Source organism: Chrysemys picta, chromosome 3 (genome assembly GCF_011386835.1).
Source record: "Chrysemys picta bellii isolate R12L10 chromosome 3, ASM1138683v2, whole genome shotgun sequence".
NCBI classification, from domain to species: Eukaryota; Metazoa; Chordata; order Testudines; family Emydidae; genus Chrysemys; species Chrysemys picta.
This window is the reverse complement of record NC_088793.1, coordinates 31,865,611-31,890,330: the sequence shown is the minus strand read 5'-3', so window position 1 is coordinate 31,890,330 and position 24,720 is coordinate 31,865,611. Positions and strand designations below refer to the sequence as shown.

General features: G+C 42.8%; 1 protein-coding gene across 8 annotated transcripts in view; it reads right to left on the bottom strand.

Annotated features, from left to right (window-relative positions):
- Positions 1–8,045: 8,045 nt before the first annotated feature.
- Positions 8,046–24,720, bottom strand: part of ROCK2 (Rho associated coiled-coil containing protein kinase 2) — a 157,229-nt gene continuing 140,554 nt past the window's right edge. For 5 of the 8 annotated variants that reach the window (XM_005293112.5, XM_005293115.5, XM_065587699.1 and 2 more), the window contains 2 exons: positions 11,374–11,473; positions 8,046–9,506 (listed from right to left, as the gene is read on the bottom strand). In XM_005293112.5, the coding sequence (XP_005293169.1) occupies positions 11,386–11,473 (88 nt within the window). In that variant the 3' untranslated portion in view covers positions 8,046–9,506; positions 11,374–11,385. Of the gene's footprint in view, positions 9,507–11,373; positions 11,474–13,563; positions 13,633–24,720 lie in introns of all 8 variants that reach the window. The other 3 variants (XM_005293114.5, XM_065587702.1, XR_010599429.1) reach the window with 2 other exon arrangements.

The window sequence follows — 24,720 nt, the reverse complement described above, 5'->3', positions numbered from 1 at the left end:
TGCCGGTTTCAATTATTTTGGTAATTTATTTCAAAATTCCTGTCAGCAACTATGTCTGTACCAATACAGATGACAAAAAAGAGTTAAAGAAACCCCTATGACAACCCAGTTTATGTTCCTCTGCCCCCTCCCCCCCAGAGCCCAGCCACAGGGCCAGACACCCACACCCCTCCCCCCAGCCCAGACATCTGCACTCCTCCCCAGCAGAGCCCAGTGGGGGCACCCACCATACCCTCTACCCCCAGAGCCCAGCCACAGAGCCAGAAACCCGCACCGCCTCCCCCCCAGGGCCAGACACCTGCACTCCCTATTCCCCCAGGGCCCAGCTGCACGGCCAGACACCCACACCCTCTCTCAGCCCCGGACACTCATCTCTCTCCCCGGAGTCTAGTCACAGGGCCCCCAATCCAGACACCCTATCCTCCAGAGATCCAGAGGGAGAAACAGCTTGATGCTGGGTTCCAGACTCGTACAAGAAACTCCATACACCACCTCCTTTCTTCAGGGCATGCTGGGAACTGCAGCTGCTGAGAACCCTCCAGCTCCATCCCCGTCTCCCCAGCAGTGTCTTCTATTTGTGAGCTGGGCTCTGCAGTGCTAATTCTGCGGGGGAAAGAAATTCTGCATAGAACAGTAATTCTGCGCAAATTCTGCATTGCACAGTAGCACGGAATTCCCCCAGGAGTAGTTCTTGTAACACTCCAGTTCTTTACAGATTAAGGGTAATCTTTTCAGCAATTTTCTTCAGTTATATAGGTATAGTTTTGTACCTCCAAATTATTTTGATTTTCTTTTTGCAACTGTATGATCACAACTTATTAGTAGATGCCCCTCTATCTTTTTTTGTAAACAGATCTGTAGTTAGATATCTAACTACCAATGGAATCTGCTAAGAAGGAAACCAATTGAAAATTTGGCCTTAAATTTGTAATTAATTTGTAGTATCGGAGCAAGCTAGGTTTGCCGCACCCATAGTGAATATATCAAAAGCTCCTTTCATCCAATTAAAAAGCTTATATCATCATACAAAACACTCATAAGTCAGCTGTTTCTGTCTTTATTGAGATAAAAGCAGAAGTGCATCTATTAACCTTTTATGGATCTTTCAGTCCTACAGCTCTAACCCATACTCATTCGGTGGGTGTTCAGTTGCTCTCTAGTAAAGGCTGGGCTACATAGAGAGGTTAATGTGTAACAAGACAGGTTCCCCTGGGATGCCCCCTCGTGGCTAGAAGTGACCCTGCAGGTGCCCCAACATCAGTTTCTCCTTCCTAAGGTTCTTCAAACTCTACCTTCACTCTTTAGTCCAATAATGCCCTGGTTGTAATCTAATTTATTAATGTAAATGCTTCAAAATGAGCCCCAAAGTCACAAAGTACAATCCATCACCATAATACAAAAGCGAGGCTCTTCTTCAGCCTCCCTCTTCGATCAGAGCAGGGGGTGCTCAGAGTTCTCCCCAGTGTCCTCTAGCCAACCCTCTCCCTTCCTCTCACCACAAATGAACAGCAGAGTGTCCTGTGGCACTTTTAAGACTAACAGATGTATTGGAGCATAAGCTTTCGTGGGTGAATACCCACTTCGTCAGATGCATGTAATGGAAATTTCCAGAGGCAGGTATAAATATGCAGGCAAGATTCAGTCTGGAGATAACGAGGTTAGTTCAATTGGGGAGGGTGAGGTGCTCTGCTAGCAGTTGAGGTGTGAACACCAAGGGAGGAAAAACTGCTTTTTTAGTTGGCTAGCCATTCACAGTCTTTGTTTAATCCTGATCTGATGGTGTCAAATTTGCAAATGAACTGAAGCTCAGCAGTTTCTCTTTGGAGTCTGGTCCTGAAGTTTTTTTACTGTAAGATGGCTACCTTTACATCTGCTATTGTGTGGCCAGGGAGGTTGAAGTGTTCTCCTACAGGTTTTTGTATATTGCCATTCCTGATATCTGACTTGTGTCCATTGATCCTTTTACATAGTGACTGTCCAGTTTGGCCAATGTACATAGCAGACGGGCATTGCTGGCACATGATGGCATATAGAACATTGGTGGACGTGCAGGTGAATGAACCGGTGATGATGTAGCTGATCTGGTTAGGTCCTGTGATGGTGTTGCTGGTGTAGATATGTGGGCAGAGTTGGCATTGAGGTTTGTTGCATGGATTGGTTCCTGCGTTAGAGTTGTTATGGTGCGGTGTGTGATATCCACACAAGGAAATAAGGAAACAAATCAACAGAACCAGACGTGTACCCAGAAGCCTCCTGCTACAAGACAACCCCAAGAAAGAAACCAACAGAACTCCACTGGCCATCACCTACAGTCCTCAGCTTAAACCTCTCCAACGCATCATCAGTGATCTACAACCCATCCTGGACAATGATCCCTCGCTTTCACAGACCTTGGGAGGCAGGCCAGTCCTCGCCCACAGACAACGTGCCAACCTGAAGCATATTCTCACCAGCAACCACACACCGCACCATAACAACTCTAACTCAGGAACCAATCCATGCAACAAACCTCGATGCCAACTCTGCCGCACCTCCAGCTGGAGCCCTCACCCCCTCTACCCCCACTGCAACCCCCTGCCCCAGCCTGGAGCCCCCTCCCATACCCTGAACTCCTCATTTCTGGTCCCAACCAAGAGTCCACACCCCCAGCCAGAGCCCTCACCCCCTCCAGCACCCCAACCCCCAATTTTGTGAGCATTCATGGCCCACCATACAATTTCCATACCCAGATGTGGCCCTTGGGCCAAAAAGTTTGCCCACCCGTGGAATACAAATATACTAAATATGAAAGAGAAAAATGGGGTGGGGTTCATGAAACTTTGTCTTTGGAGATGCCACATTGATCAATATGTTATTAATGACCAAATATTAACACATTTGTCTGGATTGTATTCCCTACAGTTGAACATGAATCTCCAGCTACCAATTAGATTCAAAACCCATTCTTGGGAATAACTGACTCTGTTCCAAATAAATATCTCAGCTCAAGAAAATCTCTTAGAGTTGTGAAGTCATCACATGCTGAAAGCCAAGTTTGCAAACCAAACCAGGAATCCTGTTTCTGTTAAAGAAGTGTATGAAGAACTCCCTGATGAAGTATGAAAGTGCTGCTTTCATACGCTTCTAGTTACCTGGGCAAGTCTGGGTTTTCAGCAATGATTTCTGTGAAAACTAATCACCAAAATGGTTTAAACTTGGAAAATGACTCACATCTGGCACTATCAGAGATTCAGAAACATTGAGCAACTGTGCAGTTCAAAACAGGCCCATTCTGCTCACAAAAATCTTAGGCCGTGTCCAAACATGCCAAAGAATTCATATTTTCACATTATAGTCTTAAAAACCCAATTTAGATTGGATTATATAATTAAAGAAACTATGTAGATGAATACGGTCACAAAACCATCCAAACTCTAATGTCCTGAGTCAGTTAAAATAAACAAACAAACCTGTATTTGACTGTGGGAGCCAAGTTTTAAAATATCTGTAAGGGAGCTACAGACTATTCTCCTTGAGCCACACAATATCCCAAGATGTCTTCTCCTTCCCTGACCACTGTGGCAATAGTGATTGCTGAGAACTGAGACTCTTTTCAAAACAGGGAGATGAGCTCTAAAGAAGATAGAAAAAAGCATTCCCGCAGGACAGAACAGGCTTTCTGCAGGATATTACAGATTCACATTTGAGGAATTTCACCTGATAAAACGTACTTATCCACTGTTAAGATAAACTCCTAGGTTCTTTGATACATCACAATCAATCCAAGATTTGAAAAAGTTCCAGAGCTAGATGCGACTGCAAGTTGAGAGGAGCCTCCATTTAACTAGTCCTCTTAACAAGGCATGATTGCTATCCCCTTCTTCAGAAGGAAGATTATTATCCAGTCATCCTTCCTGCCAATGTATATGGAGCTAAAGAAAAAAAATGTATTGAAGATTTGGAGCCACTAGACTGAATGTCACTTACTTCTTGTGAAGGACCATGAAGATATGGAGGTCAGTGGAAGCGAGGTAGTCTCCCAGCCCCACCGTTATGCTTGCTATGCTGGTGACTGCCATTTTAATTATTTTCTTTGTTACGTGCTGTTCCATCTCCTCCCAGCTTCTTGAGTGCTACATGTAACAACAGATTCCTGTAAATCTAAGCAGGTAAACTGGAATTTGCAGCTTTAATCTCTCAGGGCTTATCTACATGTTGTGGCAGAATACGCCTGAGGGGTGTTTTTTTGTAGAGTACGCAAATGTGTTGCCCTAATTACCCAGTGTAGACCCGGTTATGCTAATATGAACGAGGTATCTGGTAGAGCACAACAGCAGTATTTACACGGGGGGGAGTTAGAGCACTCTACCTATCACACTCCTCTACAGCACTTTGCTGTACTATGTAGACAAACCTTAGCAGGTGACAGTGTTAATAATTCCCCCACTTTTGTCCCCAGGGACACTGGACTTTAGAATGCAAAGACGTGGCTCCGAATATATGAAGCACCTCCATAAATTGGAGGTATCGAGAGTTCGCCAAGATAATCAGTGTGACAAGCTGACATTCCTGCAATATCCTGAATAAACCGTACTGAATTGAATTTATGTAATGAGCTTTAATACTTTTGGAGTTCATTGTATTAAAAATGCAATTGTGTATGTGTTATTGTAGAATTATATGTATTTAACTTCAGTAGGACACTGACTAATGCAATCTCTGGCAGGTATTAGGAATTTCCAAGGGCTTTTGGAAATAATACACGTGAAGCAGATTTCCTAGGAAATACCTGAGTGTAAGGGAATGCAAATGACCCACTTTGAATCCCACTTTTTAAAACTGTGCCCTGAGGATGAAAATTAATTACCTGGTCCTGGAAACTCCAGATCAAAAGTCCCCTGAACAGTATAAAGGGTGAACAAAACTTATGAGTGTGCTTGTTCTTAGCTGAAGCTGTGATGAACTTGTGATCACAAAAGAAACCCCTTAGGTGAGGTTTGGAAGGACTGCTCCGGCAAGAGCCCATGTTAGGGTGGAGCTGATCTCTGGTAAGATTAGTAGCATGTCATGTTCTTTTACTGTTTACTCTGTAGTGCTTTTACCTTAAAGAATCAAATAAAAGTTATTGTGTGGTAATTTATAATTGCTGACACTCTCTATCATCAGTCTCTCAAGAGAAAGCAAGCAGGTGCACATGGGCAGTCTGCTGGGATTAACACCGTGAAAGCCAGGAATGGTGCAGCCTGGAAATACCCCAGTCAGAAGAGAGAGAGAGACACAGGTCTCCACCCAAGAGAGGCAATGACTGGGGTGTTAGGAGCCTGAAAATGGGTGCACTTGCTTGACCATTTAGGGGATATACAAATGCCGTTGCCCTGAATTGTGACAATTCGGACTCCCTGTAATTTGTAGACTGTTGGCCGCCAGTATTTACCCAAGGCCAAAAGAAACATTTCCAGAAAACCTGCCAATTACTTGCCTCTGCTCAATCAGGAAGAACAATAGCCAGCAACTGGAGCTCACACAGGGAATCTGAGGGTACATCTAGACTGCAGTTACTAGGCATGATTGCCGCGTGAGCCAACATACCCGAGCTAGCTGTAATCTAACTAACCCAGGTCCTGGAGCAGCGAAGCCATGGCAGTACAAGCTTCAGTTTGGGCTAGCCCTACGAGAAATTACCAGGGTTATAAATGGGTTTGTGCACCCTGCACAGACTGCCGTGACTTCGCTCTTCTGGGACCTGAACTAGCTAGATTAACATTAGCACGGGTATGTCGGCTGGAGCTGCAGTCAGACCCTGTGATTACAGTACAGACATACCCTCAGTGGGACTGGGCTTTAATTTCACAGACTACCCAGGTTCTTTTATTCCCAGCGATGTTCTTGAGAGCCTGATGTAGGAGTTCACCAGAAAGAATTTAAACAATGGCAAAACAAACTTTCCAAGCCAATATTATGAACAAATATAACCCACCATAGCTCTCCTTTACATTATGCCAATGGCAGTAGCCTTTATTAAATTAATAAGCAACTGCTGTATGTTGTGTCTTAATCACTTAAACTTGTTTATAGAGAAATGCTTTTAAAAGAAAAGTCAAATTTGCAATGACGGTCAGAATTAGTAGAATAACTAACATTAGTAGAATAAACAACATGGTCTTGGCAAGTATTTCTGAAACTGACTAAAGAATGAGCTTTCCCAATTCTGAATAAAACAGACCCAACATGGGTTATGGGAAAGTGTGATTGTGAACAGAATGTAATCAGATCAATAGGTTAAGGTAACGTTTTGTACAAAGCAAGCTTCCAAAGGAAAAGGAAGCTGATATGCAGGTATGTCTACAGTGATTGTAATTAAAATCTTTATAATTTTTCATTCCAGATTACATTTTTAGCAGGCATCCTAGTTTTCCATGATAAAAAAACAAAAGTCTCCAATAAACCCCCCCAAAATCTTTTTTTTTTTTGCAATTAAAATGAAACGCTGAACTTTAGTTTCCCTAGCCACAATACATATGGGTAGCAGTTGAACACAATGTTTTATTGATATACAGTAGAACCCTGTTTATCCAAACCTCCACTACCCAACTGTCTGTATTAACCAAACCACCAGCCGCCCGATGTTGTCAGCCCCTGGCAGTTCCTTTAATTCAGAGAGCTGGATAATGAAGGCTTAGATAAATGGAGTTCACTCTGTTTTTGTTTTTTCACAAAATGTAAAAACTAAAGAGTCTCTGTAAAAATGCAAATGCCATGTTTTTCCATGGCAAACAGATTTCTAGGATCCCTGATAATTAGTGTTATTCCTTAGTACAGGGAATAATTAGGGAGTTCCACAGTAACATTAGTTACTTGCAAGGGCAAAACTAAGTACAATTTACTGTCTATGTAACAAGCAACTATTGTGTACTGTACATACAAACACACACACACACACACATCTCAAAGATGAGGCTGGTAATCACAGTATATTCTCTCTTTGGAGGATGGATATTTCACAAATGATTTTTAAGGTTAAACTTGGTTATAAAAATGCTAGCTCTCAGAGGCCATATTATCCCCTTCCCTATAAAAAGCCACATGAAGGAACTTCTTATGAGGGAATCCCCAGGATGATTTCTTTGTGGAGATTCCCTGTAACATGATGCTTGGAGTGTGGTGTTGTTCCTTCCACAGAAAAGCTACCCCAAACTTGGCAGATCCATAGGGATTCTTGGGAGGTTAGGGCCATCCATGTGGAGACACTGCAGTGGCTCTGGCCCCAAGCAGCTCCTGGGCCTTGCTTACCATGTCATGGGAGCTGTGCTGCCAGGGACCTCCTTCTAGCCTTAGTTAGATTTTTTTTACACTTTCCCCTTAAATGACAGATTTCATTTTTACACGATCATAACAATTGCTGCCTTTTATATATAAATATTTCAATTAATTACCAGCTTTGTCAACACCAGGAACTATTTTACCTTACTCAGATAGTTTATTTTTTTATATATATATATTCTCCAATTCAGAATAGGATAGAACTTCCCACAATGTAACAAAATCTTTTATATAAAATATTTATGCTTTCAGTGAATGGAAACAGTTTTATTGTATACATTTTTAAAATTTTGTTTTGTTTTCAAATATGCATTACCTAAAATATGCTTTATTTCAGTAAATCACAACAAGCAGGGAAAGGATACACAGCTTTTACTGTGCATTGGGCTAATACTTTAACTAAAATGATATACACATTTTAGTTTTAAGTTTAAGAATGCACAAACATTTTAGGTTGAGAATGCATAAATATAAAACTGAGTGCAGACTGGGTAAGTTACATTTTATTACCACTAATACAATGTAACTATATTCATTTTCAATACTCCTGTGGTCCAAAATCCACTCTTCAGGATAGTGTTATACAAGTCATGGTCCTATCCTTTGAACATCTCAACACTGTTCCCAAAGAAAAGATCAAGTGAAATGTCTTCCTTCCTTGAAATGTTAGATCATATTTTTAATTATCACACTACCACACAATATATAAATATATATATATATATATAAAAAAAGAGACCAAGTAGGAGGCTACATTTTTTTTTTTACTGTCAATATGTTTAACATAGCATCCTGTAGTTGTATAAAACATGCATTTTCTGGGATAATTATGAACACAGCATGAACAAGCCCACATAAATTATATTTTTGTACAAGTCCAAGTTAAAAAAAAAAATCAGATTAAGTGCCTCTGAGGCCCTTTATTCCCAGCTATAAGTTCTCAAAACACACTACTGAAATATTTTTCTATGCCTACAGCTATGTGCTAGAGAACTGGATTCAAAAATTTAAAATACATCTACAGTCTGTTTAGTTTTCTTTAAAGATTGTGACAATCCTTGGATATTGTACTGTGAAAATGTAAAAATAGTCACAGACTTTTTCCCCAGAAATAAAAACACATCTAGGAGAGTAGGCAAAACAAGGCAAAATGAAATGTCATAGCACTTAATAAGGGTAATATAAAGTCAATGACAAATATTGAGGTTTGTAAAAAGGACTGGATGAAAAGTTACATGTACACATGAAAGTTATATTAGTTTCAATACTATCAGTTATTGTTTCTGTAACCAATACTCCCTCCCACCCCAAAACCAATCAATATACATTCAAAATAGGCTGACATTGATATAATTGTGTGTAAAAATAGTGCACTATTTTTTCTGCCACAAAGCAAATTTGTATCCTAAGAGCTGGTAAACATTTTTTTTCCTTAAATACAGAGAATGGGCATAGACCTTGAAAAAATTAAATTAAGGCATTCAGATAGGTAAAATAGGACTGCCCATTATGAAATAATTGAAATGAGTATGTACTTCAAACGTCTCATTATACTAGCTGCTCAACAATGACATGCAGCTTTTGATAAACATGTATGAATGATATTAACTTCAACATTATGGCTTTACACAAGTGCATAGTTGCAACTGCAGTAAGTAATGGTATCCGATTAATATGCATAAAAAAATAAAGTGGAAAGTTTTTAAAACCCTTTTGCAGTATTACAGTACAATATATATACACAGTATAATGGTCACTTCTTAAAGATGCAGTCTATACCACTGTGGTGGATCTTTCCCGCCTACTTTTCTGGCAAACATGCTGGTGGCATCTCTCTATCAAAGTTGAAAGATGAATTTCTTCAGTTTTAATCTTCACTCTTCTCAATTCTTTTGTGAAATGTAGTGTGTGTGTCTTGCCAAGATAAACTTTTTTGGAACAAGACTCTAAAAGGTTACCTAAAGTATCCTTATACTATTACCAACAGTCCTCATTTGATCAGTTACCCCAAGGGATTATAAAAAAAGCCCTCAGAGATTAGTAATTTATATTGCAGCAAAAAATTGTAAACCTCTGATATATATAGCACAGTCTTTCAGGAAAATATATATATTTTAATAAATTTTGGGATATCATGTTTCAGTCTTGTTTTAATGGGAAGAATATTATCACCTTGAATAGTGACTGCATTCACAGAAGGCAGTTAGCTGAAAAAGAAGAAAGGTTTGGTCAGTAAATGCAATGCACGTCCCTCTGCTGAAAAGAGAAATTTGCTCCTAATTTTTATTTTAAATATGCACTTCTGCACACTTGCAACAAATGCTACTTATTTGCACTAAATAGCATTATGTTATTTAAAAACCCTGTATCCTATGCACCACAATTTCAAACTCATTCTGAGATTAAGACAATTATATTTTACTGATACTAATAATTCAGTTAGTTAAGCATTCTCCTGAGGGAATTCTGCGCCAAAAAATACAAATTCTGTGCAAAATATTTTAAAATTCTGCAAATGTTATTTGTCAATAAAGAATTGTGGATGCTCCAGCATGGTAGCAGAGAGCACAGGCTACTGGCTGCATGGAAGTGGGAGGTTGCCCTGCAGCTCCCCTCCCCCACCAGGACACATACTCAGCAGTGAGACTGCACCTGGCCGTGACACAGCACAAGGGCCGGACCTGCTCCAGAAACACCTTGGAGCCCTGCCCCACCACGCCTGGCACACTAGGTGTGGGCAGATAGGCTCAGACCAGCAGGATCCAAGTGTGGATTAGTGTGGGGGGATCCAAATCTGGGGTTGAGAGGATTCTATGTGGGGCAATCTGGGTGAGGGTGGCTCAATGGTGGAGTCCAGGTACAATCTGAATACACGGGCTCATTGGGGAGAGGGGCTCTGAGTGCAGGGACAATGGGACCCTGCAGGAAGGGACCAAGTGAAGGTTACTGGGGCTCAGCGGGGGGTCTGGGTGTAGGGGGCTCATCGGGGGCTCCAGGTGTTGAGGGAGTGGAGCTTGGGGGTGGGGGTCTGGATAGCTCATTGGGATGGTCCAGGTGCATAGGGAGTGGGGCTCATTTGGGTGGAGTTTCAAGTGTGTAGGGCTCAGCAGGGAGTGGTCTGGGTTCAGGGATGGGGTCTGGATGCGGGGGGATGGGACTTGGTGGGGGAGTCCAGGTGTGTGTGTGGGGGAGGATGTGAGGTTCAGAAGGGGGTCTGGGTATGGGTGGGAGGGGGAGGGGGAGGGGGGAGTCCAGACACATGGGGGTTGGATGGATGGGAGAGCAGCTCCGCATACAGTGACCCCTCCCCCCATGGTTAAGAAGCAATGGGGGCAGGAAACAGGGCAGAGGGATGTGTGGGGCCGGGGGGAGGTTTGCAAACTAATTAGATCATTTTCAGTTAAGCTAGTTTTACTTAATTATAAATAGAACTGCTTTATATTTACAATAGCATTCAAGGAATTCAGCTCACTGCATTAGCAATGCAATTTTACTTAGAATTTTTTCAAGTGCGTTGTTAGAAACCCAAAAAGCACAACACTACAGAGCAAAGCCAAGTCATAAATCTGTATTTCATAGCACTAGTAGAAAATGCACAATGCAAAGCTCTTGTTTCAAGTCTGCTAGCCATAGACAAGTCACTTTACACTTTAAAAAGGCATTTTTACTGCAAACTGACATATCTTCAGTGTGTCAAATAAAGATTAAAATGTGACCATTTTATTTTTACATCTCAAAAATGGTTTGTTTATAGAGGTTAGCAGTACTACCACTCCTATAAGTATATTCTCTGATGGTAGCAGTTATCTCTTTTTCCACTAAACGGGGGCAGATAGACATGAATTCTGAACAGAAAACTCTAATTAAACTCACGTATGTAAAACGCAAATACACATTTTTAGTTAAAGTGACTCCTCTGAAAATTGATTTTTTTCCATCTCAATGAAATCTCATTTTTGAATGCATAATATTAAAAATGAGATTGCTCATATTTTTTCTACTTTGAAAAACAAAACCCAACTAGCATGCTCTATTCAAAAGGCAAACAATGCATTCCTCACTACTTTGATTTACCCTTTTACATCTTCAGAAATCAAAAACATCGTCATCACCATCAATATCATCAACATCATCAAATGACCAATCCCAGTCTTTAAATGCCAAATCAAGCAATCTGCAATAGGAGGTTTTGATGTTTAAAATGGACTACTCTTTATTAAACTATTCCGAAGTCCAATGTTATTAAAATTATCACTATCTATTACAATACTGCCTTGTGTACACAGACTTCTGATTTAACATTTCATGACATGTGGCATAACAAAACGTGGGTTATAAATGAGGATTAATCTTTAGACAAGAGTTTTCATTTCTCTATACATAGTCCATGGCCTTGGTGTGTGTGTGTGTGTGTGTGTGTGTGTGTGTGTGTGTGTGTGTGTGTGTGTGTAAAATCTATTTTAATAAACTAGATCAATTTAGTGCTCATGTAGATCAGTATATTTTATACACTGGAAATTTGACATGTAAATCACTAAATGTAATGTAGATTCCATTTAATTAATTCATATGACTCTTTCAGATTAAAGTCAGGAACCCTTATTTTTGTAACATCTCAAAGTTGTTTAAAAAAAAAACAACAACTCTAAAGCTTCATAAGGGCTAACTGCCATCTTGTCTTGATGTTGCAGTTCTTGACTGAGCTGCAATTTTATGCTCACCTGCCAAATCTTCCATGAAACAATATGTGAGCCACTAAAGAGCTGATATTTTATGCAAGTCAAGTTTAATTAATACTAAAGCACTAAAGGGGTTGGTCTGTCTGGATTTCAAATAAATTAATGTAGATTTTACCATCCAGCATTTAGGACTTCATCGAAAGCCCAGTAAAGTCAATAGGGGTCTTTCCATTGACTTCAATGGATATTATATCAGGCCTTTAAAAATGACAAAGCAAGGATGGAGGAAAAGTACTGACCTAAATAAGTGCGTAAATGAACCCCCTCTGGCATAGTATTTAAAATAAAGCATGTATTTATTATAGTTAGTTTACATGTATTAAATATGATGGGTTTTGAGTTTTGTTTTTAATTTCTTTAACTTTCAAAAAAATGATGAATCACTGATGTTTTGATATTTATTTATTTTATGAGCTGCAAGTGTTGTCATTCCTCATATACTTGTAGCAGATATTAGATATCAAAAAAAGAAAGTAAGTTGTCATTCATGTGGGGAAGCTAAGGTTAATCTTCCTTGCCATGATTCAGTGCCTCAATGAAACTGATAAGCAGAAACTACACATAGAGTATGTGGAAACTGGTTTGCCTTCTTTTAAATTATTAAAAAGAACAGCTGTGAGAAACTTAAAGAAACTATCAGGACATTCAAGTCTTATGAGGGAAGAATCGTCATTCTTAATGAAGTATACAAAAGAAAAATAGACATTCCATATTGCAAACCCTTGCAGTAAGAACCTTTACAGAAATGCAAGTCAAACACAAACTGGCCATAGCATTCACACTAATTCAGAAAAATTGTGTTGACTATCTGATAAACACACCGAAAAAAAATCTTAATTGATTTGACAAAGAAGCTCGCAATAGTAAGATGGATGGGATGATCTCTCAGGCCTTTTCCATCTATAACTCCTATGATTTTACAACATAATTCAATACTAAATACATTAACAAAAAGCCATAATCTGGACAGTGCAGTTGCAGGAATAAAATGTGTAAAAGAAAAAAAAGATACGCAGAATACCGGTACATTTTTTTGTTGTTACTCTGAAATACTTCAGATTTCCCACAGTATATTTAATTACGATATCCTGGCCAAATTCATCCCTGGTGCAGCTCTGCTGAAGTCAGAGTTGCATCAGGGATTAATCTGATCAATTATGCAGTTACCTTAGGTGAAAACAGTACTGGACTTAATTTTTTTTTAAAAAACACATCTGTATTAGGATACAGAAACAGAGTATAGGGTTATGAAGGAGAAAGATTTAAAACAGCAATACACAAGCAATATATAAAATCCAAAAATGACAAACATATTTAACATATGTGCCTGTTGTCATTCAGAGAATACATATACTTATATTAATTTGTTTTTTTTTTTCAAAAACTAGATTACCAAATATGATTGATTGATATATATATAAATATATAACTTTTAAAATACTGTCATTTACAGATTTTAAGTGAGTTCTCGTGGTTAGTATGGTCAGCATGCTCACAGGATGAGACACAGGTCCCTATTACTTACTGTTGCTATGGCAAAATATACAGTATAGAAAAAAATCAGTGAAGAATGATTCGAAGGACAGGGCCAGAGCTAAAAAAAATTAGTAATAAAATGTAGAAGTAAATATTATTACATGTACTATGTTACATGAACATTTTGTTAAAAAAAATCATGACAATGAAAGTAAACTGTTACACACAACGTGAAAACCTTAACTGAAAATTGATGGTTTGTTTCTTCAGAGGTCAGTAATACAGCCTGGAAAAAAAAATGGTTACCTACCTTTCGTAACTGTTGTTCTTCGAGAGGTATTGCTCATGTCAATTCCAAGTAAGTGTGTGCGCTTCGCATGCATGATCCTAGCGGTACCAGTCGGGTTGACTGTGGAGCCAGCTGGAGTGGTGCCCTTATGCCAGTGAATATAGGTCCTTGCTGACCCGCTGCCTCTTCAGTTCTTTCTTGCCAGATACTCCGACAGAGGAGAGGCGGGTGGGTCTTGGAATGGACGTGAGCAACACATCTCGAAGAACAACAGTTACGAAAGGTAGGTAACTGTTTTTTCTTTTTCGAATGATTGCTCATGTCAATTCCAAGTAGGTGACTCCCAAGCAGTACCCCAGAGGAGGGGTCGGAGTTCACCAAGCTGTCGATTGTAGCATGGCTCTACCAAACGCAGCATCACTCTAGCCTGCTGAGTGATGGTGTAGTGCAACATAAAAGTGTGAACAGACAACCACATCTCCGCCCTGCAGATGTCCTGAATGGAGACCTGCACCAGGAATGCTGCAGATGAAGCCTGTGCTCTTGTGGAGTGTGCTGTCAATGCTGGGGCCGGAATCTTTGCTAGGTCATAGCACGTTCTGATGCAGGCCATGATAAAAGAAGAGATTCTCTGAGAGGAAACAGGGAGACCCTTCATTCTTTCGGCAACAGCGATGAAGAGCTGCTGTATTGTTGACAACAAATAGAAGGAAACGTCTGTGGGACAGGATTATGGATACATGGAAGTATGCGTCCTTCAAGTCAAGAACAGTTACCAGTCCCCTGGATCCAGAGAGGGAATGATGGAAGCCAAGGAGACCATGCAAAACTTCAGCTTCTTCATGAATCTGTTGAGGTTTCACAGGTCGAGAATAGGCCGGAGCCAACCCTTGGCCTTGGGGATTAGGAAGTAATGGGAATAGAATCCCATGCCCCTGAACTCCATAGGTACCTCTTCTGCTGCCACGAGTTGTAGGAGTGTTTGCACCCCCTGCACTAGAGGTTGCTTGTGAGAAGGGTCCAGAAGAGGGACAGGGAAGGTGGGTGGGGGGATACAGAATTGGAGAGAATATCCCAATACTACCATGCTCATGCTCATCTGATGTTATTTGGGCCCAAGCATGGTAGAAATGGGATAGACGGTTTACAAAAGGAGGGGAAGGATCCAGGATATGGACTGGTGCGATGTCCCTGGGCGCACCTTCAAAAGTTTTTCTTAGGAGCCGGCGACTGTCTCTCCGAGCCAAGGCCCTGGGTAGAGGGTGACTGAAGAGGCCTTCTCCTATTATTCCTACCCCGTCTCCTGTTATAGTCTTGCCTCAGCTGAGAAGGGTAGAAGCAAGGCGGGGGCTGAGGCTTGAAATGCTTTCTTTGCGGGGCCGGCGTATGAAGCCCCAAGGACTTTAAGGTTGCTCTAGAGTCCTTGAAACTATGGAGCCTAGAGTCTGTCTGCTCAGCGAAGAGACCCGCACCATCGAAGGGCAGGTCCTGGATAGTCTGTTGGACCTCCTGGGAGAGGCCCGAGACTTGTAGCCACAAGCTGTACCACATGACAATGGCCGTGGACATTGTACAGGTGGCCGAGTCCGCTGAGTCTAATGCAGCCTGCAAGGAAGTCCTTGCAATGGTCTTGCCTTCCTTCAGGACTGCCCGAAAGTCAGAGCGGGAGTCAGATGGAAGTAGCTCCTTAAAAGTTGGACAGGGAATTCCAAGAGTTAAAACGGTAGAAGCTAACTGCCTGCTGATTGGCGATTCGAAGCTGGAGCCCCCCAGTAGAACAGACCTTTCAGCCAAAGAGCTCCAGCTTCTTTGCCTCTTTAGACTTTGGACTGGGGCCCTGGTGACCCTGCCTTTCTTTGGCACTGGCCGCATGCACGACCAGCGTGCCCAACTGAGGGTGGGTGAAAAGGTATTCGAACCCCTTAAAGGGTACAAAGTACTTCCTTTCCACCCCTTTAGCTGCGGGAAAAATAGAAGCAGGAGTGTGCCAGAGGGACTTGGTAGTATTGTGGATGGTCTTGATCAACGGCAAGGCCATGTTGGAAGGACCTTCTGGCATCAGAATGTCCACCATAGGGTCCATTTCTTCTGACACCTCCGTTTGCAGGCCCAGATTTTGGGCTACTCTTCTGAGCAGCTCCTGGTGGGCTCTATTGTCCAAAGCCGGTAAGGAGGCAGATGAGCTCGCTACCGCCTCGTCTGGGGAGGAGGATGAAGAAGCCCTCATAGGCACAGGGTCCTCCTGACCTTCCAACTCACGCAGGTCCTCCCATGCAGGAGCTTCCTGTGCAGGGGCAGATGCGGTGCCGGATGCGAATTCGGTGCTGGGTCCAGTGCCAGCCCAGATACTGGGCTCGGAACCCCTTGGAGGTTCCCTCACCATGGAGGCAGATGGGGGTCCCCATCTGTCCGATGCGATTGAAAGGGACCTGGGCCTTGGCCCCTGAGCTTGATGATACGCCCGTGGGGTTCAAAATGGCCACTGAGCAGGTGCCTGCCACTATGGTGGCCAGGGCATCATCGGAAGTTGCTGTGTCTCGTTATGCCTGGAGTGACGAGACCGGTGCTGGCTGCATCTGGAAACGTCTGACTCCAGCTCCAACTCCGAGGAGGAGTCTGATCTCGGTCTCCACAGCAGTGCCGTGAGGGATGGTCCTGGTGATCGGTGCCAAGGCGAGGACAACCGGTGTTGTAGTATGGCCGGTTTGCCCTTGCATAGTCCAGCCCTGCTGCACCATGCTGGAGCTGCCGGTGCTGTCAGCTCTGCCAGCTCTGGGGAGTGCTCTCTATGAGGTCCCTGGCAGTCTCAAATGTGTCAGGAGTGGACGGCATGTCCAACTCCCCAATTTGGCTCTCCCATCCTGGGGAGTCCAATGGGATTGGACTCAACAGTTCCCCCTGGGCAGCCGGAATCAATGGTACCGACTGTCCCTGAGCAGGAGCTGAGTGTCCCGATGTGGGACGCACTCCGCAGGCACCCTCGTGTTTCACTGCTCGGACTGTCAGCGAGCGCTCCATTTCAGCTCTTCTCCGCTTCTTATGCGGCACTTGTGAGTGAGATCGGTGCTGAGAAATCGGCAAACTTGTCTTCGGTGCCGGAGTTGGTGCTGCGGGTCTCTGGACCCAGAGTTCTTCACCGGCACCACAGCCTTGCTTACTGAGGCCGGTGTGCTCTGCACTGAAATGCTGGGCTTGGATCCCGATGTGGTCGGAGCTGGCTGGGACAGAGAGCCGACTCCATAAGGAGGAGCTTAAGTCTAAAGCCTCTCTCAGTCTTTGGGCAGATGCTCCTGCAGATCTTGCACTTGTCGGTCTGGTGGGCTTCCCTCAAGCACTTTAAGCATGAGTCATGAGGATCTCCCCTGAGCATAGGCTTCTGGCAAGACCGGCAGGGTTTGAAGCCTTGAGACCGAGGCATGCCCCAGTCCCCAGAGGGGAGTAAGAAAACTGAAAATTGATGTTTGAATTTACACTAAGTAGAACTATATACAATAAAAGAACAACTGTTCGCTAGGAGAAGAGCTTGCCCAAGGCAAGAGAACGAAGTAGCTCCAACGACTGTCACTGGTGGTAAGAAGGAACTGAAGAGGCGGCGGGTCGGCAGAGACCTATATTCACCGCCATAAGGGCGCCACTCCAGGGGGCTCCACAGCCAACCCGACGGGTACCGCTAGGGGAAAACTTTCCAATGATTGTGCATGCAGTGCACACACACCTACTTGGAATTGACGTGAGCAATCACCTGCAAAGAATATTAACTAGACTGCAATTAATGTGCACATCAGTGCATCCTGCTTTGCTCCTGAACAGTCAGAAGACAGCACTGGCAGGATTCATGATTCAATCGGAATACAAACTTCTGCTTCCTGATTGCTTCAGGGTGTTTTTTTTTTTAACTTCTAACTTTGTCTACCATTTAGAATGTAAATTTAAATACCATGGAATTTATTTCATGACTATGATAAAAAGCTTTCTAGATATTCTGAAAGTATGCTAGAATGTAAGGAAGTCTTCCTGGGGTGAACATCAAGATTTATTGCCCCTCAAGTTATATATTGTTTTAAGCTTCACCTGTGTCAATATTTACTTCTCACATTAATAAAGCTTGATGTTCACTTCCACATAGTCAATATCAGTTTAATAAAAGATTCCCGCCTTGTGCCAAAGCTATAAAAGGGGGTGGAACAGGACAAAGGGAGGCCGGTCTTAAGAAAACCCCTAGTTACCACCTGAGATGGCTGCTGGAACTAACAAGGACTGTACCAGGGGAAAGGATTGGGCCCAGTTTAGGAAGGAGTCTAGTCTGTGAAAGAAGCTTATTGGAACATCTCTGAGGGGGAGATATTACCTGTAATCAGTTTCTTAATGTATTAGGCTTAGACTTGCGTGTTTTTGCTTTATTTTGCTTGGTAACTTACTTTGTTCTGTCTGTTATTACTTGGAACCTCTTAAATCCTACTTTTTATACTTAATAAAATCACTTTTGTTTATTAGTAAACCCAGAGTAAGTGATTAATACCTGGGGGAGAAAACAGCTGAGCATATCTCTCTCTCAGTGTTATAGAAGGGCAGACAATTTATGAGTTTACCATGTATAAGCTTTATACAGAGTAAAATGGATTTACTTGGGGTTTGGATCCCATTGGGAGCTATGTGTCTGGGTGCTGGAGTCAGGTAACCTGCAGAGCTGTTTTCACCTAAAGCCTGCAGCTTTAGGGGTGTGGCCCAGACCCTGGGTCTGTGTTGCAGCAGGCTAGCATGTCTGGCTCAACAAGGCAGGGTTCTGGAAGTCCCAAACTGGCAGGGAAAACAGGCTCAGAGGTAATTTCAGCACACCAGGTGACAATCCCAAGGGGATATCTGTGACAAAACCCATCACAGACATCAATCAACTTGCTGATCCTCTCCTCTGACAGACTGCTGCACTGAGCAGAACCCTTTTAAAAAAAACCAATTGTCTAGATAAAGTTAGAGCCCTCGTCTCCTGATTATAACCCGAAGACTAAGGAGAAGTAAGCTATTCATTCATCTAGATAAATTTTCAAGTACATTTTCTTCTGTCTTAAGATAACAGAATCCACTATCAAGACCTTTGAAAAAAAACTTAGGGAAAGAGAAATGAAAATCTGATGGGAAGAGATGAGAATTAAAAATGGTCTCTGTAACAGCAAATCTCAGGAATTTCCAGTGGAGATTAGTTATGGGAATATGAAAGACTGAATCTTAAGGGCCTAGGCAAGGACACATGCATCCTGGAGATGAAAGAATGGCTGCAAAGATGGTATTGATCAGAGGACGTTGGCTTCCTCAACAATGGGATGCCATTCAGGAAGGAGGACTATTGGTAAGAGATGTAGTCCAAAGATGCTCCTCTTCTTGGTCAGGTGGACACTGACTTGCCAACCTATGAGGAAGGCTTTAAAATAGGTTCAAAGGGGGCAGATGAAAAAAGCCCACAGGTCAGTATATTAAAAAAAATGACCTTCACAGAGGGCTAGATGCTAGGGGGATGGGAGAGGGAAAATGGACAATTACAATAGTTTCAAGAAGCAATAAGGGATACACAAATGCAAGGGGTATGGGGAATAAACAGGAAGAACTGGAAGAATTAGTACATAAGCTAAATTAAGACTTAACTGTTATCACTGAGATTTGGTGGTATGGAGAGTTATATCTTATTCAGGAAGAAGAGGCAGGGGGAAAGGGAAGAGGTGTTGCTGTATACATCAAAAATGTATACACTTGTTCTGGACTTGTTTATGGACCTACTGGGGGTCCATAAAACCTTTTTGTGGTTGACATAAATTACCCGAGAAAATAGCAGATGGTAGAGGAATTGGGTTGCTAACTGGATTTCCTTGTATTATCTGCCTGTAAGAAGCTGGTCATCAAGCTATGGGAAGACCATTTCTTCTCATCCAAGCTCCCACCACTCAAAAGACCTTCATAAAGATCCTGGATGCCATAGCTAGTCTCAATAGAAGGATTCTGAATTGTTAATGGTTATGACCAAGGAGAAACCTTCTGTGAGCTGGGTGAATGTCTATATGAAAGTATACATCTTTCAAGGCTAGAGCCACGAACCACGTGGCCTTGTCCAGAGAGGGAATTACTGATACCAATATGATCATGCAAAATTTTTATTTTCATATAAATACATTTAGTCACCATAGGTTGAGAATCAATCTCCATCCCCCTTTCTTTTTGGGGACTAAGAAGTAAGGGGAATAGAATGCTTTCCCTTGATGTTGAGGTGGAACTCTTTCTATGGCTCCCCAGGGGAGAAATGAGTCCACTTCTTGACACAGAATTTGGTCATGAGATTTGTCCCTGAAAAGGACCCATAAAAGGGTTTTATGGGTTGGGGTTGACAGAAGCTCGATCAAATAGCCATACTGAATGATTTCCAGCGCTCGTTTGTCTGTTGTTAAAGCTCTCCAGTTGTGGGTCTCCAAAAAACTGAGGGGCAATGGATCTTGACAGTCCCGTCACAAGAAATTCTTCGTCCGCGGGTTAGCGTGAAGTATGGCAATGGATGTTGCAGGAGCTGTGTACTTAGGCCTTTGTACTCTCTGTTGTTTGAGTGGTGGTTCCTGGAAGCACTGGTGGTAAAATGGTTAAAGAGGTAGTCTTGGTCTGTACTCCTGCTTATGATGCTTTCTCTTAAAGGCAGGGGTATAGGTACTCAGAAAACAAAGCATTGTCTTTGAGTCCTTGAAAGAGTGAAGAGAAGCATCCTCTTTTCACAGAGCAATTTAACTGTATCAAAGGGCAGATCTTGAATTGTATTCTGCACCTCTCCAGGAAAACCTGAGGATTGTAACCCAGAATTCCTCCTCATGGCAATGGCCATAACGTGCGCAGGATCTACTGCAGTCTGGAGAGAGGTTTTGGCCACTAGCTTGCCTTCATCAATTATGGACTGGAACTGAGGTCTATCTTCCTGAGAGAGCTTGTCCTTAAAATCCAACAACAAGCATGATTAATGAAGTTGTATTTAGTTAGAAGGGCCTGATAACTTGACATTCCAAATTGGAGAGATGGGGAAGAGAAGACTTTTCTCCTTAGGAGGCTGAGCTGTTTAACACCCTTGTCCAAGGATATAGTTTTGGAATATTGCATTGGATCTTTTGGTAGCTGCTTGTACCCACCAGAGAGTTGGGCCATGTGCAAGAGAATAGAAACTCTGCCCCCTTACATGGAATGAAGTAGCATATCTCAGCTCTCTTTGCATTCGGAGCGCAAGAAGCGGGAGTGTGCCACACTGTTCTAGCTGTATTCACGATGGCCCCATTTATCGTGAAGGCCTCTCAACAGGGACTTGAGGGTTGCAAGATGTCCAGAAATCTATGTTAGGGCTCTTGAATCTTTTCAAGCTGTATCTGGAGCTCAGACACCACCCCTTGTAGGAATTCCTGATATTGCTTGTGGTCATCTGGCAGAGATGGTAAAGATGGGGTAACTGCTTCATTTGGGGAAGATCATGACATTGCTCCCAAATCATCAGAAATGTCAGATCCAGTTCAACTTCATCTTCCTCATACGCTGATGGGGCCAATTGGTGTTGGCCAGGAGATGGTAAGTAAGGCTCACGTACTGATCCCAGAAGCATAAAGTAGGCATCCCAAGGGCCCCAATGACCCCAGCATAAGGAATCAAGTGGCTGAGGAAGACCCCATGGCACAAGGTGGCACCTGGGTCTTGGAAAATCATATCTGGTTGGAGAATGGAACCCCATTCTAAGGGCCAGTTTCTAAATGATAAGATTAGGGCCCTTCTGGAACTTCCGACTCAACGGATGAAAAAGTCTGATCCTGAACTACCAGTATAACCAACGGTACCGGTGATTGGGTACTCAGGCTTGTGGGTGGCAGAGAAGAGCAGATTTGTATCCTTCTCTGGAGTAACCATGTCTCTGAATAAAAAAGGACACAAGGGGGGAGGATGATGATAGGGGACAGCAAAAATGTCCTTTGGAAAGACATAGGTCTCCAACCACCCTAGGGTTTGGTGGGAGTTGGTGGAACTGTTGGAGCTGATGCTTCCTTGGTCACAGTGGAAGTTGGATCCTGCCATGGCCATGACTACATTGGTACAGGGTCTGATCTGGATGTCCAAGGGATGTCTGCCTTTCAGTTTACACATTGGAACCAATACCAGAACTGATGTATCTGTGCTCCTTTGCACCACTTCCTCCTGCTGAGGAGGTTTACTTGGGTCTAAATCTTCAGAACCCATGCACAAAGACTCTCCCAACTTTGAAGAATGCAGACAAAGAAGAATCTCTTGTCTTCAGGGAAGCTTTGGAAAAAGATTGGTTTCTATGCTTGTGAGACGCCCCTTGCTCTCATGAGAAGCCTTCTCCTTAGGCTTGGAAGTCTTAGCTTTGACTCCTGAGCTTGTGCTCAGAGGAACACTTCTTGTTGACTGAGGCCCATGTACTTGGGGGGAGGGAGGAGGCATGGTGTGTGTCTCCATGGCCCAGATCTGATTGGGGTCTCATGGTCTTCTCCATCAGTTATTTCAGCCTTATAGCTAAGTGCTATAAGTGCCGGGTATTCATGTTAAAGTTCACCCAGTGTTTAAGTAAATAGGCTACTTTTTAAGACATTCTATAAGACGTTAGTGACTTCCTGGCATCTGTGTTCTACCATCACTATGCTGCTTAGCAGGGTCTTTTATTCTGAAAAGCACATTTATTGAAAACACCTCTTTGTTATCTATGATGGCTATCAATTGATTAAAAAAAGGATGGGGAGTCCTGCTGCTCTTTATCAGAAACTTTTCTTTGTTCCCACAAAGAACTCTGCAAGCTTGGCTGAGTTCTGTGCTCTTTGAGTCAGAAGAATCTTTTATATTTACATCAGCCCTTGTGTTCTGGAGAGGGACAATAAAAGAAAGTACAGTCCCTATTGAGGAGTATGTTTTCTTGTTCTCTGGAAGGAACATTTCTGAAGTGTCAAGACTCCAAGTTTTTCAGCAATTAGATACTAGAGATGAAGAGACCATCCCTTTAAATGGGACTCCTTTCTGAGGGCACTGAAGATGCAGGAGACTGGCTCTTGCAGTGCTATATCTGGGGGGAGAGGGAACTGTGGTGGGAAACAGCTTGACAACTCCATTTATTCTGCACCGAGTGATATAAAGGGTAAGGGATATAGAAATTTATCCATGCAACTGTCCAATGGACAGGCTGACATAGTGGGTGGGAAATGGATCAACTACCACCCTTGAATCCTGAAGATTCACTGCCCCCAAACTGTGGCAAAGCTTTAGGGTGGTTGGGGGTGAGTGGGTAAATAATAGTACTCGTGCCTGGAAACACAGGATGAAAAGTAAGCTAAAGAGAAATATCTTCTCTGTCCTGTATGAAGTTATGTAAGATTGACTCTGAGGGTTCTGAGGACAGGAATAGTCCCTGATGCCAATTTTTCCTCACATGTAGATGGACAATGGAGAAGGTAGAAGTAGCTTGTTTACTTAAACACTGGGTGAGCTTTAACAGGAATACCCGGCACTTAGAACTTTACATGTTCAAAGGGCTCTTGTAACAATATATACACATTACTTGCGCGCGCACACACGCACAGAACATTGTTAAGGTTGCAAAGTCAAGCACTCAAAAGTTAGGCAATTCCAGAATTAAGGTTGCCTTAATTCAGCCCTCTTGTGAATAGGCATTATTATAGGGACTTGAATTACACAAATACATGCTCTTTTTTCACACAGAACTCCTGCCTTATTCAGTGCACAGACAATGAATCAGTGTTGTGTAATGAATGAGGTTGTTGTCTGTCAGATCCTTACTTCATTTTTTGCAGAAGTTGGAATGTGTGTGGTGAATGAGGCAGACCACTCCAAGAAGAGAAAGGATGGTTTCATGGTGAAGGCAGCTGAAGGCTGCCATGGGGAAAATGGATTCTATACTTGCCTCTGCCACAAAGTTCCTATGTGATGGCGGGCAAGTCACTTATACCAAACTTTTCACAGATGATCATTTATTGTGTGTTCCTCATTTTCTGGCTCCCCAACCTGAAACTTTGAGGTATGGTGTGAAGAAGTGCTGACATTGCAACTTTTAAAGTAAGTGTGTCTATGTGTCTACTCTCCTAGATTTTTCAAAAAAGCAAACTGAAAAAACACAAATTCCATCTGGTGGAATCACATTGACACCTACAAGGGTAATTAGCAGGGTTGGAACCTTTAGATCCACTGCACAGATCTCTGTCACTTGACCTAACAGAGTTACTGATAAGAGTATCAGAGGGGTAGCCGTGTTAGTCTGGATCTGTAAAAAGCGACAAAGAGTCCTGTGGCACCTTATAGACTAACAGACGTATTGGAGCATTAGCTTTCGTCTGATGAAGTGGGTATTCACCCACGAAAGCTAATGCTCCAATACGTCTGTTAGTCTATAAGGTGCCACAGGACTCTTTGTCGCTTGATAAGAGTAGTATGTTGTCATCCTCTAGAACTAGAGTAGAGGGCGGAGAGAGATTTTTGTCAGTAGGTTTTCACAGATATTTGTAGACAGCACAGGAATGGCGAGATTCTGGAATCTCTGATTCCATTCCCCATTGCCCCAATCTCCTCACCTAGCCAGTCCCAGTCTTTACAGCCCTGGATTGCTCAAGCCAGTCCCTGTCTCCTTACCCAGCCAGTCCTAAACTCACCCTCCAGGCTCCATGTCAAAGTCCCAGTCTCCCCCTCCCCGCCATGACTCCCAGTCCCATCTCACCTCCCGTGGCTCACTGTCACTGTCTCATTGTCCAACCAGTCCCAGTCTCCCCTCCTACTGTGCACTGGCATCCCTGTCCCGACCTCTGTTTCCATTCTGGCTCCCAGTCTCCTTCTCTAGCCAGTCCCAGTCTTCCCCACCATTCTGCCAGTTCGTTTCCAGCCCCAGCTATCCCCCAG